Source organism: Babylonia areolata, chromosome 7, assembly GCF_041734735.1.
Source record: "Babylonia areolata isolate BAREFJ2019XMU chromosome 7, ASM4173473v1, whole genome shotgun sequence".
NCBI classification, from domain to species: Eukaryota; Metazoa; Mollusca; class Gastropoda; order Neogastropoda; family Buccinidae; genus Babylonia; species Babylonia areolata.
The window spans coordinates 44,045,021-44,065,669 of record NC_134882.1 but is presented as its reverse complement, the minus strand read 5'-3'; the positions used below and the strand labels follow the sequence as shown (position 1 = coordinate 44,065,669).

The window sequence follows — 20,649 nt, the reverse complement described above, 5'->3', positions numbered from 1 at the left end:
CAGCTCAGCTCTACCAGATTTTAACAATTATTTTTAATCAGTCTCTTAGTGAATGCAAAATACCATCTATCTGGAAAACTTCCTGCATTATACCTGTACCTAAGAAAACACATGTTTCATGTATGAATGACCTCCGTCCTGTAGCACTGACATCTGCTGTGATGAAAGTTTTTGAAAGAGTGATACTTGTCTATCTGCAGGAGTCTGTCAAACCATTTTTAGACCCCTTGCAATTTGCATACAGGAGGAACAGATGTACGGATGATGCAATACTTTTTGTCTTGAACAAAATCTATGAACACCTAGACAAATCAAATACCTGTGTCCGCTTGATGTTCTTTGATTTTCCTAGTGCTTTTAATACAATTCAACCTCACCTCTTAGCAAAAAAGCTGATGCACATGGGACTCGCTTTTCCGACGATTTTATGGGTTTTAGACTATCTTACTAAAAGGCCTCAGTTTGTAAAATTAAATGATTTTATGTCTACTGTCTCTTTCACAAACACAGGTGCACCACAAGGTACAGTCCTCTCGCCTTTTCTTTTTACCTTGTATACGGCTGAATGCAGAAGTCTGACCAATTCGTGTCCCCTCGTTAAGTTTGCAGATGACTCCGCACTGACAGGACTTATTACTGATGACGATGACACTGACTACCGAAGAGAAATTGACAGGTTTGTGAACTGGTGTGAAGAAAATTTCCTTGAGCTGAATGTTAGCAAAACCAAAGAGCTTGTAATCGACTTCAGAAAAAAGAAATCAACTTTAAGTAAAATCATCACAAAAAATGAAGTGGTCGAACAAGTAGACTCATACAAATATCTCGGTGTGATAATCGACAATAAGCTGTCTTGGAATGAAAACTCAACTGCACTCATTAAAAAGAGCAACAGTCGCATGTACTGTCTTAGAAAAATGAAATCTTTTAATGTATGCAAGCAGATGCTCCAAATGTTTTACACATCTGTTGTCTGTAGTGTTTTAACATACGGAGCCGTGTGCTGGGGGGGAAACCTGACCAAACATGACAAAGACAGGTTGGAAAAAGTCATTAGGAAAGCGGGTGGGGTGGTGGGTATAAGACAAGACACCTTTAGCGACATGCACAATAGAAAACTGACTGACAGACTAATAACAATTTTGACCGACGTAAGACACCCACTACATGATGACATTAATAGCAGAAGGTCAGACATAAGTGGTAGGTTTAGAGCTCCACGCGCAAGAACATCTCGATACATTAATTCATTTATTCCTACAGCCATTCGCGCACACAATCAAAACATCCAATACACTAAGTGAACCCTCCCACCCCCCAAGCCCCCTCGCCACAGCAACACCTGAACTTCACCAGCAGACGAGTGTATGGGAGCAGACATTATGCGTGCATGTGGGACTGAGCGGGTGAGCACGGGCAAGCAAGCATTTGTGTGTGTGTGTGATCGGAAGTGATTTTTAAATATTTTCTTATTTTACTTGGATTTCATGTATCTTAATGTTAATGTTCTAATCTTACTGGCGTGACATATGTTATGTGCATGCATACGTTGTTTGTGTGTGTGTGCGTGTGTGTGTGTGTGTGTGTGTGTGTGTGTGTGTGTGTGTGTGTGTGTGTGTGTGTGTGTGTGCATTTTACTTATATATACGATTTATTCCCTTGATGTTTTTATTTATGTATTGTTGTACAATACCTTATGGTCTTAACGTGTGTGTGTGTGTGTGTGTGTGTGTGTGTGTGTGTGTGTGCATGTGTGTGTATGTGTGTGTGGGTGTGTGTGCGTGCGTGCGCGCATGTCATTTTTAGTAATCTTATACCCTTTTTTGTTGTTGGATGTTTTCATTTGTTAATATTGTTGTGCAATACCCTATTGTCTTAACATGAGTATGTGTGTGTGGGGAGTGGGGGGGTTAGTATATCGTCAGCTATTGGGAATTCTTATTTGACTAGTTTTAATCTCTTCTTATGTTGCGCATGATTTTATGCCAGTGTTTACAATGAGCCTGTGATTGCACAACTTAATTTCCATGTGGATTAATAAAGTGTTTTTGATTTGATTTGATTTGATTTGATGTACAGAATGTGACCAACTGTAACACACTGATCAAATAAAATGTATTTTAAAATTAATATCAAAAAATATCAATCACCCTGCCCAGTCTGATTTCACTACCACTTGTGGTAGTTGAACAAGATACCAACATTTACTGGTAGGCCTGGTTTGCATCAGTTTAACATGGTACAGTATATGACACCAAACTTTAACACACCAACTCTGGAGGGTTATCACACACACTCACTTTGTGTACACAATGGAGTCAAAAACAACTTTCAGTAAGTGTACAGACCAAAACATACACCGGATTTACACACCTACCCTTGACTGCATAGATCAACCACTCCATCCAGCTTTTGTCACACAACCTACCCACAAATCCTGTGTGGCATCTCTCTCCCCTGATGGCAGCTCCAGGTGTAAATCCCCTTCACTGGAAAACATTTCCAGCACCTACAACAGCACAAAGAAACAAAAAGTTTTTAAATCAACATATTTTCAAACATTGTCAAAGCATTTTATAGTCCACAGCTGTCACATAAGCATTTTTAATCATGATTCATGAATATGTTAAAAAGCCTTCCAAAGTGGGGAGATTTTTTTTTTTAATTTCACTTTCTTGCTTTTCTAATTTAGCATTGTGGATATTCTATGTTCAGGAGCTATACTGTCCAAAACTGTCCTTTACAAATTAATTCAATTGTTGTCTTTGTCAATTGTTTGTGCAAAATGCTTTTAAAGAGCATGGTATAGCTCAGTCTTGATACTCATGTTTTCCTTTTTCTTTACTGAACGATGTGTTTTTACTTGTTTTCTGAAACAAAAAAGGTTTAAACCAACTGTTACAAATATCACTTTTGGGTCTCCTCTGTTTTTTTTAAAGGGGCTTTCAAGTGACATGGAAACACTGTGGATGAATAACAAGGAGATACAGAGACAAAAGTAACAAAAGAAAACAAAATTCCTACAATTATGGAGAACAGGGATGTAGATACTCTAAGATCATAAAAAAACACAAAAAAGCAGCATGAGGAACTACAAACCCACCTGTATTTTGGAGCTGTGTGGATTATGCATCTGTATGACAGGTGAAAAACTATTGTTGATGGGCACCCGAGCACCAAGATATGGTCTCAGGCGATATGGATTTGGAACCCCCACCCCAAAAACCTGCACACACAAACATCATGTTTTTCTAAAAGCAAATAAGCACCGTAACAAAGGGTACAATTCTGTATTTTCAAATGACATTTTTAAACAATGAGAATGAGACAACGTTCACAACATCCTGTCGCTTAGAAATGTATGTTGTTCATTCTACATATCAAAAACAACACACACAAAAAAAAACGGTAAAAAAAAAGGTTTACAACACAGAGCAAAATGGAACATTCCTTTACACAACATTCATTACTTCATTCACTCATGCACAAACATGCAAACACACACACACACACACACACACACACACAAACACACACTATTACTTCATTCACTCATGCATGAATATGCAAGAACAAATACACACACACATCTAATATCACTCAAAGTCAGATGTGAAAACCAATACTTTAACAAAATGTCTACAACCACTGGTGCATGTGACACATGAATGAAAGAGCATAACAAATGAAATTACTCCTCCTCCACAGGAAGGTGGTGTTTCTAGTCATCTGTGAGTGTGTGATGTGTTTTGTGTTTTGTGGGGTGGGTGGGGTGGGGGTGCGTGTGTGTTGTGTTGTGTTGTGTTGTGCTGTGCTGTGCTGTGCCGTGCTGTGCTGTGCTGTGTTGTGTTGAGCGTGTTTTGGGGGGTTTTTTTGTTTGATTTGGTGGGTGTGTGCGTGTGTGCATGTGTGTAGATGTAGCTGTAGGTGTGTGTGTCTGTAAAAGAGAGATGGTAGGTTGTGCAGAAAAAAAAAACCGACATTGGTCAATGAAACTGTTGCTGGCACAGCAGTTATGAGAACTTCCTTTTTTCAGGATCCTTACTGATATCCACAGCTGGCGTTATCACAACAACATTCATTCATTTCATTTTGCCCATCGCTCCTGGTGGAGCATAGGCCATCGACGACCCCTCGCCATCACACTCTGTTCTGGGCTGTTCTGGCCATTCCAGTCCAGTTGGCCCCTTGCTGCTTCAGATCTGTCTCGGTATCTCGCCTCCAGCTGTTGCGAGGCCGGCCTCTCTTCCTCTTTCCCTGCGGGTTCCAGGTCAGGGCTTGGCGTGTGATGCTGGACACTGGATTCCTGAGGGTGTGTCTGATCCAGCCCCACTTCCTCTGTAGTATCTGCTTGGCCACTGGTTCCTGTCCCACTCACTCCCACAGATCTTTGTTTCGGATCTTCTCCTGCCATCGGATCTTGTAGATACGCCTCAGACAGGTGTTGAAGAATGTCTGAATCTTCTGCTGCATCGTCTGTGTTGTCCGCCATGTCTCGCATCCATAGAGCAGAACTGACTTCACAATGGAGTTGAAGATGCGGAGTTTGGTTTTCATACTGATTGCTTGAGATGCCCAGATGTTCTTGAGCATGATGAAAGCTGTTCTTGCCTTGCCGATTCTGGCTGTGACGTCTCGGCCCGTGCCTCCCTGTCGGTCAACCACGCTTCGCAAGTAAACGAAAGACTCCACCTCCCTGATGGGCTCTCCATCGACTGTGACTGGTGTGTTGGCAGTCATGTTGATCTTCATCAGCTCGGTCTTCTTCTTGCTGATCTTGAGCCCTGTCCTGGCTGACGTGGTCTCCAGGCAAGTGGTCTTGTCCTGCATCTGGCTGTGGTTGTGTGACAGGAGCGCCAGGTCGTCAGCGAAGTCGAGATCATCCAGCTGTGTCCTGAGTGTCCACTGTGTACCGTTGTTCCTGCCTGTTGTAGTGGTCTTCATGATCCAGATCACAACAATGGAAACTCACAAAACTAGCAGCCAAATACAGAACTCTCTGCCAGTCAACCCCCCCCCCAACCCCCCCAACCCCACCAACCCCCTTCCCCCATCCCCTCCGTGACTAGACCATGTGAAACCCAATACAATCACCACTGTAGGGCAGCTGGGTGCATACGAGTTTTTAAGTTCCCAAGAGCAAAGCTTTCTGCTTTGTTGGCATGTGTTAACACGCTTCACAGAAAAGGGCCCTCTTTACTGAATCTGGCCTATTGATAAACAAATTAGGTCTTTTAGAGTTTCTGTCCCAGATCGTCTCAAGACATACACTGTGGTCAGCTGTCATGCCTGGTTTAACTTGAAAAAAATAAATAAATAAATAAACATTAATGCGCAAAAGTTCTTTTTTCCCAATTACTTGTGAAATCTGAATTAAGAAATTCTCTTAAACAGCTCTGGTGTGTGTGTGTGTGTGTGTGTGTGTGTGTGTGTGTGTGTGTGTGTGTAAGTCTCTGCGTGTGTGTGTCTGTGTGCAAATGTGTGTGCATGTCTGTAGTGTGCTATGGTAAGGTGTGGTGTAGTATGGTGTATGCTGTCTCTGTGCAGATATCAGCTATGTCTTTAAATCATCACCTTCATATTTATCTGCATCCAATACAATTTACAAATTTTCTTCTTCTTTTTTTTTTTTTATTTTATTTTTTTTAAAGTAAATACAAAGAAAAACAGCCAACAGATGACTGTGCTGCACTCTGAATCAGATTTCACAATATTTTCAGATGAACTGCAGAAATTTTAAAATCCTTGTAACAAGATTTATAAGCATTTGCGCTGTTACTGTTGTGAAGTCGAACGCAATGACGTCTCCTTGAGCTACTGAAACTGAAACTGAAACTGTGGTGAAACAGCGAACCAGGTGGATTTAACACATAGATACTGTGTGACATCACACAAGCTGGTGCACACTAGCATGTCACAAATGGCCTCACTTTTTTTTTTCCACTCCCGAAACAAGGCTCTGACTCACAGCAACAAATAAATTAGGCAGCTGGCTGCTCATAAGCCTTCAAGGGCTTTCAATATTTTCTCAGAAATACAGAATGACTTAAAATAGTCAAAAGACAAACTTCTACAGGGTAGAAATCCTTTCATAAATAGATGTGCTCAAATTTCAAATGCACTTAGTTACACACCGACACAAAGATGCACACACAATCATTCATTCTGTCTTAACACCATCACCAACCCTCTAAACCCACCACACAGCATGTCATTCAACTGACACACCACCACACTATCACCAACACAGTAATGTGCCCACACAAGAATAACACACAAACTGACAAACTTACACACACACACACACAGAGACACACACACACACACACAGGCAAGCATACAACTACAAGTATGAAGACAGGCGCAAACAGCACTGACCTGATATCTGACGGACCCTATTGAAGTATGGATGTACAATGTGTTCTCTACGTTGCCCACCTGGCGAGCTAAAAAGATTACGTCAAATGTTGTGTTGCCCCCAGGTGGGACAGTCTGCAAAGTAACAATGCAAGGAACATATTAAAATGGTAAACAAGATTCTTCAAAATAAGTGTATTATAAACCCAAGGTTTTCATTACAATATAACTTGACAAGAAATCTATGCATCATATCTGTCTGCGTCATGCAGCTTTAACCCAAGAGGAAAACACCCACACACACACATTTCTAATGTAGTTTTCAACAACATATTCTTATGCATCCAACTGCTCCTTTTCAAATATATTTTCCCAGACTCTCAAAACAGACCGCCAATGTGTCCCCTCAGTTTCAGTCACAAATAATATCCCCAACTTCTGTCAAATCTCTGGTATTTCATCATTTACATCACTATCTATTTCAGTTTTTTTTTTCTTTCTTTCCTTCCAGCAGCTTTTCCACAAATATCTGCCTGTCTCCTTTAACCTGATAATTGGTTGCCTTTATCATTATTTATCTACTGATGAAAATAAGCAGGTAAAATCCAACAGTTCTGATGAACGGTCTGATAAACTTTCAATACCGATTTACAAAAGACAATGGGAAGTGTTAACCCCTAGGCTGCCTATATGACGAGATAACTCATCATGGCAAGCATGTATGCTTCGCTGCCACAATGACGAGATAACTTGTCATCAAAATATTCGGACTTTTCCCTGGTTTGCATTCACTTCGCTGACAAAAATAGTGGTAGCTTTAGCCTGGGGAATCTTTCTAAATTCTATTCATAGCTAGAAACCCCATCTATGTCATGAAGCAGTCCTTTATTTGAACGTTTTGGTTGGGTCACTGTCCAAGTGTTTGCCTGACTTCTCTCCTCGCTCGCTCAACAAAATGTCGGACTGACGCCGTGCTCAAGACATGCGATCATGACGAACTAAATCAACCAAGATTTCTTTCTTTAGCTGATGCTCAAAAAGAATTGAAGCGTAAATTCGAAGGAGAAGACAATGATGAACATTTATAGGACGATTTGATAGAAAATAAAGGGAGCAATCAAGAGAGTGGCCATGATGCGACTATCAGTGAGTGATGCCGGCTGTACAGATGTTACCAGACGACAGAACATGACCGAATTATTAGCAGGACACAGTGTGAGCGATATTCTTGGCACTCAGCCAACGCGGTCTGATGAGAACTGGATCAAGCAACCATGTGAGAGGGGTGAAGAGGAGGGGGTGGAGAATGAGGGGGCATGGCCTCACATCCATATTATCACTTGGAGAAGTCACAATGCATTGTGCATCTATCTCTTAAAAAATATATGTATATTGTAGTTGTTCTAGTATGATTTTGTGTTTGCAGATATCCATTTGTCCAGAAAATATGATATTTTAGTGGCAAATTACCTGACTAATGTTTGTAATGAACAAGTTGAAAATGTGACCAAAAAAAACCCCACTGACTTCAAAACAACAGCATGTCACTAAAAATATATAAAATGGGAAAACAGCATGTGTTTTTTATTCTTTATTCATTTACCTTTCAGAAAATATATGCTTTTATGTGTCTTTCCCCAATAACACAGCACAGAATTTTTGGAAAATTTATACCTGTTTTTTGTGGAAAAAACCCTGGCAAATAGATTTCACTTAAATTTTATTTTCCCAGCAGCAAAAGGGTTAAACAACACTGGTTTTTCTGGGAGTGTGCTTTTGTTTTTCATAATAAGCAATCTTTTCTGTAATTTATTATTCAACAACTTTGGTTCGCAGTAGCAGCACTCACGTCTACAGCTGTTGTAAACACATGCCATGGTATTTTCATCAACAGAATGCCAGTAATCGTTTGTGGGATGGTACACAACATTTGGAGAATACTGATAAGCCGGAATATTTCTTGTCAAACTGACCACAATGCTCCATTCTGTTCAGTTCTTGAACAAAAAACTTGTTCACTGGTTAGATTCAATGGTCAGATTCAAAGCTGCAAACAGTTTTACAGCAATGAGAAGAGACTGAACAGTTATGGGAGAGGAGTGCCTTGCTGTCAAAACAACAATTACTGTTGCCACGTACATTTCCTTTCCAGCTCCAGGAAATATGACAAACAGAGAGGGAACTAAAAAAGCAGTCAACACTCCCATCTGTCACATCCCACTTAAAGCACAGACTGTTTGGTCCTCTTCTTCCTTGCATTGCGGAAATGTTATCAACATACACAATAGACACTTGGCAGCACAACACGGATGCAGACAACCCATGTCACTTTGCCACTTGTGTATCTGCCAATCTCACAATGCAGGCCCTGTCCTGTACACAATACTGTGTGCAGATCTGTAAAACTTCCTTACATGGTTTCATTTGACCATCTACTTTGATTCTATCAGACAGATGAATGTTTAACAATGGGTACAGTAGACAAGTGGTTGGAGCATTGTACTTTCAATCTGACTTCTGAGGTTTTTGGGTTCAAGTCCTTGGTGGTGATGCCTGGTATATTAAGGTTGAAGATAAATTTTCTGAGCTCCCAGGTCAATATGCAATTATGTATTATATGCAGATCTGCAGTGTGCAAATCTGCAAAGTGTAAGTGTCTTGATCTCCTTTGTGTATGCATGCTGAAGATCAAATATGCACATCTGGGATCCTGTAATCCATGTCAACATTCAGTTGGTTATAAAAATATTAATACATGCAGAGTGCACATGTATGATGTCCAGTATGGCAGAGAAAAATGGTCTCACAGGTGAAAGCCCATATGCGCACACAACTGAACATGGGAAATGCAGCCCACAAACCCTAAAGGATGTCGAAGGAACAATTTTCTCTTATGTCTTGCAAATCAACTGCAGAAAGACTCCTTTCAACCCCACTTTACAAAGAAAAACTAACTGTCATGCCAGTGGCAATGGACTGAGATCATAGACAACACAAGTGAGGATTCTTTGAGCATAAACTAACAGAACAGAAGCCATGCCTACAACATCCTAAGAACTCTTCTGCACATATGATTATTTCTTTTAACCTCTTGACTGCGCTGTTGACGTACGGCGTATGTCATGAAATCTCGCTCAGCAATGCTGTATTGACGTGCGCCGTACGTCATGTTACAACGTTCTATGTTTCGAGTCCCGCATTACAGAAAATACAGTCTGCTAACTATTAAATTAGCTCCCCTGAGAGCTCTTTATCTCCTGAGTTCCATAACCTAAAATTATTCATTGGATTGTCATATTTATGGCGAAAGTTTTGCAAGTTTGTACGAAGCTCAAGTTGTGTTTGCAAAGCCATGGCTGAACGCAGACAAACCCCAACACTTGCACTTGTATTGAAAGAATTCTTTCGCGATGCAAACAGTAGAGATGAAGATTGTGGACTGAATGAGACAGAACTGCGTGAAGTTGATGCCGAAGACGCTGATTTTGACATGGAGGGGGGTGGGAGGTGGACTGAGTTGTTTGACGAAACTGAAGACAGACAAGCTCAGCTGATTCAAGATGCAGGTGGGTGTTTTCGAGGTTTGTCAGTTTATTATTTGCTTTCCGTTTGTTGTAACAATGAATATGACTGCATTGTGTGTGTTTTGAATGTGTTAGCTGTGGCTTCGTCAGTCACTGATCAGTGTGTGTGAGTGAGAGAGAGTCAGTCACGTGGGTACTGTGTCTGACCATCACAGCCCAGGGGGCGTGGCTTGCTGGCTGGCTCATTGTTGATGACAGCATGTGTCGCTCGCCTGCAGCTTTCTGTGTGTTCGTTCCTGAGTGTGTATTGGTTTGTTGTTGTTGTTGTTATTGTTGTTGTGTGTGTGTGAGTGAGTGAGTGAGAGAGAGACGGGGGGGTGCGGGGGGGGGGGGGGGGGGAGAGATGATGTTTATAAAACTGAAATCAGAGAATGATATACAGAACTGTATGCCTAAATTACTTTGTAAATGCAACACTTGTAGAAGTGTGTGTGTGTGTGTGTGTGAGATGTGTTGTCATTTTGTTTTGTATGAGAAAGAGAGAATGAAGGGGGTGTGGCATACCATGAACCAGTTTCAGTGTGTGTGTGTGTTTTGGGGGTTTGGGGTGGGGGTGGGGTAGGTATGTGTGTATTTGTATTTCAGCTTCTGAAAACAATCAGAAATAAAATGGTACCATTTCATGATCTTTTTATATGTAAAAAACAAAACAAACAAAAAAAAACCAAACAAACCCAAAACCCAACAGACTTGTCTTTTATGCAATGTGTTTCAGGTATGCAGCATGGTGATGATCATGATGTTCATCCTGGACTATCTGGAGTTGACAGCTTGCCACAAACCTACAACTGAAGACCAGCAGCAGCAAGACCAAAAGGCAGTAAACAAGCCTCCAGCAATTCTGGATTACAACAAAAACATGGGTGCCATGGACCATCATGACCAACAGCTGCAGCCCTACGATGTCACAAGGAAAGCCCTGAAGTGGTACAAATAGCTGTGTGTGCATTTTCTACAAATTGCCATGCTGAATGCACCCATCCTCTACAAAAAAGCAGGCAACAGCAGTACACTCCTGGACTTCAGAAGGATGTAATTAGTGCCATGATTTTTGGTGACCAAGACACTGCTAAAGATGACCACGCTGTTTGTCTTGTGTGGACGACACTTCATCCCACCTACCCCACAGAAGGCCTGGCCACAAAGGAGGTGCAGTCTGCTGGAAGAAAGGACAAAGAAAGGATGTGGGGTTCTACTGCCCAGACTGCCCCAGCAAACCAGCACTGTGTCTTGCAGACTGTTTCTGCAAGTACCCCACACAGCGTTTTTACTGGCGGTAGATCCTGGGTAAGTACACCCTTTTCATTCTTTGTGTGGACTGTGTTGGAGTCTTTTGCACCTGGACACTGTTGCTCAGCCTTGACAGTGTGTGTGGTTGATCACAACAGTCACAAGAAAGACAGGTTGACAACCTGGTTGATATTGTAGCACCTACATGATGGAATGACAGTCCCAATTTTTTTTTTATTAATGCATTTGATGGAATTTTTCTGTCAGATTGACTCATTATTTGAACATGTGAGTATCAAAAGCAAAATCTTGGTTCATTTTCCTTTCATTTGATATATACTTTTATGCACTTATCTTCAGTACTTTTTGAAATATAAGCAAATTAAAATCATTGGCGTGTTTTTCTTGTTTTTCTGAAAATTTTCTCAGCATAGGCCATAGCAAAACGTACTAGCAGTGAAGGGGTTAAATACAAAGACCACAACAATGTCAACTGACAAAGAAAAGTCTTAGAGAAGTCATGATACTCACTTTGTCTTGAAAAAATGAACAGTGAAAATGTACAGTGCTGCCTGAAATGGACAGCAAATGTAAACTGTTTTTCATATCTGTGTTTTGCACAATCACTTTCTCCAGGCGAGGCATTCCAACTGGCCTGAAAAGAACAGAAAAAAAAAGGTTTTAAAAGTGAGACATTTCATACAACTTTTAAGTGCTGAGATGATAACATCAAGTAACATATTGATAACAGCTCTGTTGACTGAAGTCTTCAATTGCTTTTGTCCAAACAGCCCTTGTAGGACATAAAATGATACACATTCTTTGAAAAAATATCACTACAAATGATTACAAAAAAAGATAGCAAGACCACATCAGAACAGTGCTGTCAACACCACAGTCTAAAATCAATTGTTCTTTTATATTTTTATTCAAAAATTAAATAGAATGCAACAGTGAAGCACTGTGGTCTTATTTCTGTGTGATATTCATATTGTGAAGACATTCTTGGAATACATCCATCCATATCACTCATGGTGACAGGCTTTGGCCAAACAAACTCCACCCTATACAATACACTCCCACTGTGTTTCAAATGCACTACTGGCACATCCAAAACTGCAAAGTTTGACCACCATGCCAACCCAACCTTGTCATGCCAAAAGTATTTCTGCCCTTGGACACCATCAGTGACTCCAGCATCCAAACAAAACCAAAAAGATGAATCATAACATTTCACTGCTTCTCCACTTCACTGCTCTCAGTTTTCATGGAGTCTGATGCTTCCTGGGTAGAGTCCAAGACATTGTTTGCAAACTATGTTTATAAATTAATGATGTGATCAAAACCCGTGGAGCAGAATGACATACAGCCAGTGTAGCCTAACACAAACAAAACTATAGTGGCACCCTTGCCCTACAGTGAAGATGAACAATGGGGGGGAAAAAAAAGAATAAATCCAAAATAAATCATTGTACAAACACTCAAGAACTGATTTACAGCAGTATTCAGAGACAAAACTCATAAGATCCAAACGGCTGCAAAATCCTCTTGAAAAAACCTGACTGAAGCTAATGATGTTTCTTGGAGCTATTTTGGTACTCAGCGTTACTTTGAGGTTCGCCAATAAAGCCACATGGTATCCTCAACATTATTCCGCACAAAATACACCGTCTGATAATTTTGGTGCTTAAATACACATTTAATCACAACAAAGAACACACTTTTGTCCTTTCCAGCTGGGACACTGGGTTTACTTGCTCGCAATGAGAACACTGTCATCACTTGAAAGAGCCCCAAGCAATAATAATATATTCTGACAATGTAGCAGCTGTTCCCAAATTCCCGATTGTTTAGTCATAGAAATAGGAAGCTGCAGCATGTGATAAAGCTTTCTGTCAGAGCTAAAATATACTTTCTACAGAAATGATCTAACAATAAGAAACAAGCAAAATAAAACTAAAAAAAACTCACCCCTTCACCCCCACCACCCCCTCCACATCTCTTTCCCTCTTCCTTCTAACTCCCTTGCACGTCCCACCCACATCCTCCCCTTCTCCCATCCTCTTTCACCAACTGAATCTCTCCCTCCCTGCCTCCATACAACCTCACTTTTCCCATTAGCAATGTGTGATGTGACGTTTATTTCACTGTGCGCAAGGTGGCGCACCCTACACAACCTGATATGATCTTGTCGCTTTCGTTAGGCAGGCAAGAGGTGCTGGCCACAGAGACTTTCCCTGTCTGTTCATGTATGCAAAGGCACAGCAGGACCAAGCCATGCTCAGAAGAGCCTTGTTCACACCTCTTCTGTACTGGATACTGTGCAAAAATACAGCTCAGAATGCTTTTCCCCATCCTCTTCGAAACTGGTATCTTTTATTAACTCCAACCAAGGTGAAGGTTAAATGAGCTGATCGCTTCCAACAAAAGGTGAGGTTCCCCGACCATCTGTGCAAACCGCAAGACAATAGCCTATTAAAACTTCTTTTTCTTTTTTTTCAAATTGAAAAAAAGGTCAGCATGAGTGAAAACACCTGCTTTGACCTTGACTTTGGAATAATGCAAAGTCAATAAAGAAGTCTGAGCTTTTAGAACCTTTAGTGACACACTTGTATGGCAAGCTTCAATGAATGAAGGTGGACAGTTTACAGAAAATGACATGAATGCTAAGACCATTATCCTGACATATCATTTTTACACACACTCAAAAGATGGGTCTATCAAATTCAGTCAAAAACACACTGAAAATGAATATAACACACACACACACACACACACACACACACACCCACCCCAAATCAAACTGCCCCTACACAACAATACCTAAATGGGAGATGAGCAACGCAACATTTGACATTAATCACCTAGATTTAAAGAAAGCTGAAGGCTCTGCTCTCCCTGCTTTTGTTAAATCTCACATTCAAGAAAATTATCCAAATCACCTTAAAGTATAAACAGATGGTTCAGTACTTGATAACAATCAGGCTGGTGCAGCATTTATAATTCTGTCGATAAAAGTAGAGAAGTACTATCATATCAGTAAAGATTTTTCTATATTCACAGCAGAACTTATGGCTATATCAATGGGATTAAATCACTTACTAGATCTTCCCATTACCATATTTCACGTCTCATTTTGTGTCGATTCTAAATCTGTATTACAAGCATTAAAATCTTTTAAAGTCTTAACTCCCGAGAGCAAGGTTTCGGTTGCGCATGCGCACTAGAGCCTATCCATAAAAGGGAAAGGGGCGGAGTTTATCTATAAAAAGCGCGAGCACGTGTCCGGTAGAAATGTAAACATGTGGGAGGTGAAAGCAAAACAAAGACCGACTCACTGTTAGCGGAGAAAGATATCCGTGTACTCCTGCCACACAATGTGGTCGTTTACGGTTGCCAACGTCGAGGGGCTGTCTGCATGCTTTCCAATTCTCACCGGACAGTACCACGTGCTGGTGCTATTTTTATCTGACAGACACGTCTAGTGCAAACACAAACGGCTCTAGCTCCGCCCCTTTTCTCTGCATTCAAATTTTGTATTACGTGTAGCTGACACATTTTGTAATTTCCAAAGTCAATTCAGGTCTAGATTGGAAGCTTCTAGGCAAATCTCGCTCTCTGCCATAAATGAAGCCAAACCGTAGCTTTATTAGGCTTTTATTTTGAATAAACCTTCACCGACGTCACAGTGTCAGACTCTGGTGAGAAACTGGCTTGATTCAAATCGCCCGCCATTTATAGTCCGGTTCAGGCTTTAATATGAAGACAAGAGGAGAACTCATAGCAGAAATTTGTCATATAATTCATGTTTTGACTATCCGTGGTACAAAGATTAACTTTTGTTCGATCCCTTCTCACAAAGGGATTGTGGGAAATGAGCGGGCGGATCGTTGTGCGAAAAAAGGCACAATGAACATTTACAATGCCATAGAAATTCATATTCCATATTCATTACAAGAAGGTTATTCTCTACTGGAGAAAACGTGCTGGAACCATATCAATAAACTAAAACAGGAGTCTGACCCTGACAGAGAAAATACTGATAATAGCTCGCGCAAAATTGATTGCATGTTTCCTTATAAAACAAAAGGACATCACAGAAGCAGAAGGCTCACCAGTCTAATATACAGACTACGACTGGATGCCATAAAAACAAAATATACTTCTAATGTGACTTGCATTTGTGGCAATGCAGTTACCTCCGTGCATATCATCTATACATGTAAACAGTTAAAACCATATTTTCCTATGTCATTTACAAAATCTGCAGTTCCATCTGCTTCCATTAGAAATGTCTTATATGATAATCAACATGTGTTTGAAATAGTTCAGTTTAATTTGGAGCCCAACTGGCTCTTTGTTGTATTTCTACTGGTTGACTAGTTGGTTTATTTTATTTATATTATTTTTTTCTTTTTCTTTTTTACTTCTTTTTTTTTTCTTTTTTCTTCTTCTTCATTTAAAAAAAAAAAGCTAAATGAGAAGAGAGAAACACAAACAGGGAAAGCAGTGAAGATTTAAGGCATGGGTGGGGTGGGGGAGATGTTGGATTTTCGTCTAAAATCACACATGTGGCTAGACGTTAAGCAAAAGAATGAAAACACAAGCATGCATGCATGCAAGCACATGCGCACACACTTTCAGTGCTCTTCAACCAAATTGAGATCAGTGGCTCAGTACACGACCCATAACATATTTTATCTGGTTTTTGCAACATTTGTCAAATCATATACCTTTGAAATAATATGTATATGTACATATAGATATCTTCTTTTTTGTTTCATTAAAATCATGTTGGTTTAGTTCAAGAAATGATACATTTGTCTTCCTCACCAGACATTCTCAGATTCTGCTCACCAAAACAAACCTGATGGATCTGGCATCCTGACAATGGAGAGACTGGCTTAATTTGTTTTGCTATTTCTATTATGAAAAGCTGAATAACTCTGACATCTGCCCGAAGGAGGTGTTCTCGAAACCAGTTTCATCCACACACGTTAAGCATTTATTCATGATTAGTGAGCACATGAATCTCACCCACCATACTTTCTCACCGCTGACAGACTTGTGTAAGTGGATACATAAATTAAAGCAAAAAGTACAATGCAAATAATCATGAAGAACATAAAACAAACTTACTGCTCTTCAAAATCAAGCATGGGAGGATCCAGTCGTATGCCACTTGAGTAAAATTTCTCATCGTGCAAACTGGAAACACATGAAGAACAAACACATCAATTTGACCGAGAGGGAACACACCATAAAAATTATATACAGAAAATTTGAATAGACGCATTTGAAATCCTTATTAAGTAATAAGTATTCTTCTAAAAATCTATCCAACCTATCAATCAATCAACCACCTGCCACTCCCACCCTGCCTCCCCACCATCCTCCCCCCAAAAAACCCACTATCTGATCTTTACCTAAAACATCAGTGCAAGCATGCATTTTGAAGTAACATTTTTTAGCTCAGTTTCAATTCAGCTCACAGAGTCAATGTTGACACTCTGATTTATTCAAAGCTGGGTTGCACTGGAGGGTAGGGAGAGAGAACACAAACAAGACACCAGTCACACTGACTGGGTGAGAAAGATGGAGAGCGAGAGAGTGAGTGTGTGTGCGTGTGCATGTGTACGCATGTGTATCTACGTTTCTGTGGATATATGTGCATGCATGCATGTGTGCATTATGTGTTGATATGCATGTGTGTGTGTGTGTGTGTGTGTGTGTGTGTGTGTGTGTGTGTGTGTGTGTGTGCATTTAATGCACAAACACAAGTGCTGAAGTCTTCTCTACCAGATCACAAGGGTTCATGCAAATACGACATATACACATATCATAGTCTTTTCCAGAATAGTATCTGACACCATCTAAATGCCTGGAAATGTTCTGATGCCACATTAATAACTGACTAGCTCACACACACACACACACACACACACACACACACACACACACACACACACACACATGTGCATACACACACACACACACATGTACATACACACACACACACACACATGTGCATACACACACACACACACACACACACATGTGCATACACACACACACACACACACACACACATGTGCATACACACACACACACACACACACACACACACACACACACACACACATACAGATTCTGACACTGCTCTCCCTGGTGGTCACTGAAAAAATAAAATGCAGATTTAAAAAAAAAAAAAAACTGACATGGCTGCACCAACACAGGTAGCCTTACACTTTTGGACATAAAACACCACTGATATCCACTATCCAGGTAATGTTGAACGTAATTTTTACTATTTTCATTTGAAATAAAATATGTGCCCCTGGCATCAGCAGCTTTATATCCCGTGTTTTCCTCGACTGCCTTTTATGATATCACACTAAAAATAGAGATACACACTGAAAAGAGATAAACAACAGCTGAATGTCAGACGCAATCAGATGATAAATAAGTTTTGTGTTTGTATTCCACAGTCTAGCTATTATCAGAATGATAAACCATACATACACCAAACACTGGTCTGTCTGGATAAACTAAAGGGTTCAAAGTTTACACAGGGTTCACAGAGCAACACACAGCACCCGACAAATCCACCTTTGTAAAAATTGTATTCATGGCCTTCTATCATGAAAGATGTAGATGCCTTTTGTGGTCTTTGGCTTTAGCCACCAATCTGAAGGTGTGCTTTTTTGTGCTTTTTCCCCCCCCCCTCATTACCCAGTTCACTTTGGCATGCCACAGGGGGCCTGACTTTCAGCTAAATTCTAACACTACCACTGCCAAGCTTCCATTAAGCAAATGGGCACTTTAAGAAGGAACTTGAAACATAATTTTCAATTCTATGTATGGACACTTTAACATCTAAGGAACCTGAAACATAATTTTCAATTCTATGTATGGACACTTTAACATGGAACTTGAAACATAATTTTCAATTCTATGTATGGAGACTTTAACATTTAAGGAACCTGAAACATAATTTTCAATTCTATGTATAGACACTTTAACATTTAAGGAACTTGAAACATAATTTTCAATTCTATGTATGGACACTTTAATGTTTAAGGAACTTGAAAAATATATATATATGTGTGTGTGTGTTTGTGTGTGTGTGTGTGTGTTTGTGTGCGCTCTGTTTTTCTGTTCTTTTTTTTGCTTTTTTGTGCGTATACTGTGTTCCTAGCAAAATCTGTGCTTGTTTGTTTTTTGTTTTGTTTGTTTTTTGCTCACTTTTGTTTTTTTCCCACAAGTGACCAACACACACTACCTGATCTTACCAAATCTTAACTGCAACTTGAAAAAAGCCATCTGGCTGCCTTTATATCAGTAACTGGCTAGACTTGACTGACTTCTTGCTTGCTCATTCTAACATCCACTTCATTACGGACACAGATAATAAATTGAATTTTGTCATTACTTTTTGTTTCTTTCTGCATGGTGTCATACTGAGACAGAACCAAGACCACACACTCAAATACACATAGCATTCAGTGCAGCTACCCATATCACTTATTATTAGATACAGACACTCCGTGACTCAAGGCATGACCAAAATATCAGGTTTAACTTTATGTGCAGATCAGGTTTCAGCTTTCTTTTCTGTATGGGAATGCAACAAATGTGTAAAAACACCAAAAGAGATAATTGGTCTCCTGAAGATGTGTTCCCAATGGAGGTGGCAAGTACTGATGCAGTAGTTCAGGGGAGGGTGGGGGGAACAGTGGGGCAGAGTGGTATGGGGAGAAAGGAGGGATTAACTGTGTAAGAGAGGGAGGTGGGGGCCATTTGAAGTCTTTGACTCCAATAAAGCTATCACAATAGCAAGTACAGCACCCTGGTACTGAAAGAGTAGGGAAGGCAGTGCCTAAATTTTAACAGTACAGTAGATCTAGAACTTGGATATTATTCATATAATAATGATATATACATAAAAAGATTTTAATACTCTTGGACTACGTTTCAGAATCATAGCATTTGTCACAGCAAACCTTTATTTTACTGCTAATGTTCCACATGTTTATGTCCTTTACTACAGTTCAGCTTAGAATCAATAAGCTTGTTCTCCTCTGACAGGGAAACCAACTTTTTGTAGTGTTGTGACTCACCAGCAAAGGAGTGGTACAGAACCTTTTTTTCCTTCTTTTTTTGAACTACTAACTAGTATTAGTAGTAATTAAAAACACAACAAATCAGACTGCTGTGTGAAGCAGAGCTGAAGGAAGAACAAATTTAGCTGAAAGTCAGACCCCCTGTGGCATGCCAAAGTGAACTGGGTATTGAGGGGGAAAAAAGCACAAAAAAGCACACCTTCAGACTGGTGGCTAATGCCAAAGACCACAAAAGGCATCTACATCTTTCATGATAGAAGGCCATGTTTTCAAACACATAGTAAGCCTTTAGGCAATTTAGCTCCTTGCTGCTCCACCAAAAGTATCACAGAACCTATTAATGTGAAAAGAGAATGGACAAACAGTATACAAAAAAAAATATTCAAAAAAAAGAAAAAAAGTAAAACCAGTCAATGTCAGAACAAGGAACCAAAAAACAAAACCTAGCAGCCAGTCAAACTATTTAATATATCCTGTTTGTTCACATTTCACCTGACAAACCTTCCGTTCTTCCTCTAGTGAATGTGTGTACGCGCGCACGCACACACACACTCATACACACACACACACACACACACAAACTTGTTGTGAACACAGCAATCAAAGAATCTTCTCATATTTAAGTTCTTTCTCAGTATTTCTGCAACGGTCCCTTCTGTAATAGTCTGAGCCTTCAGTTCTTTCAATCCAGAGTCACATCTTCACACAATGTCAAGTCCACAATATGTGTCCTGATCTCTTCAAAACATCCTGATCAAAGTGTGTCAAAGATACACTTCCCAGTTAGGTGTTTTGATTCATGTCTGAATACCATCAAATGCAAGACACAGACATTCTCTCAATCTCATTCATATTTGATAACCAGTTTTACAAGGTGTGGGCACCCAGTCAATAATCAACAACATACAGTGAAACTCAATAGTGAATAATTCACGAATTCAGTACACTGGGAAATATGGTTCTATTGGCACAGGAAACTTAAGACGACACTTCCTGAAGCCAGTAACAGGATCCACTTGAAAAAACAAAACACTTTTACTTCCTTGTTTTTTCATCAAAGACCTACTACAATGCTAGGCTTTGGACTGGCTGTTGCATATATCGCGTTTGCAAGAAACGCCAAGCTGACAACTGCATTTTGCTGGCAGGGTTAAGGGATTTTTTTTTTTTTTTTTTTAACTTTGTTTTCTGCCATTTTGCAGAGCCACAGTGACTGGAAGTGGCTGGTTGACAGAAACATCAAGAGAGAGAGAGCTGATGAACAAGAAGGATGACTGTCAGTTTCCTGATTTCCCTTAAGCATCCTTGGTTGATGTTAACTGCATTGATGGGAGGGGGAGGACGGGGGATGGGGG

At 40.1% G+C, this 20,649-nt stretch overlaps 1 protein-coding gene across 4 annotated transcripts in view; it reads right to left on the bottom strand.

Annotated features, from left to right (window-relative positions):
* The window catches only part of LOC143284069 (transmembrane protein 131-like), a 78,185-nt gene that overhangs the window by 46,089 nt on the left and 11,447 nt on the right, over nucleotides 1-20,649 (bottom strand). For all 4 annotated transcript variants that reach the window (XM_076590682.1, XM_076590685.1, XM_076590683.1 and 1 more), the window contains exons 4-8: nucleotides 16,311-16,379; nucleotides 11,703-11,826; nucleotides 6,379-6,492; nucleotides 3,104-3,226; nucleotides 2,429-2,509 (exon numbers count right to left, since the gene is read on the bottom strand). In XM_076590682.1, the coding sequence (XP_076446797.1) occupies nucleotides 2,429-2,509; nucleotides 3,104-3,226; nucleotides 6,379-6,492; nucleotides 11,703-11,826; nucleotides 16,311-16,379 (511 nt within the window). The remainder of the gene's footprint in view (nucleotides 1-2,428; nucleotides 2,510-3,103; nucleotides 3,227-6,378; nucleotides 6,493-11,702; nucleotides 11,827-16,310; nucleotides 16,380-20,649) is intronic.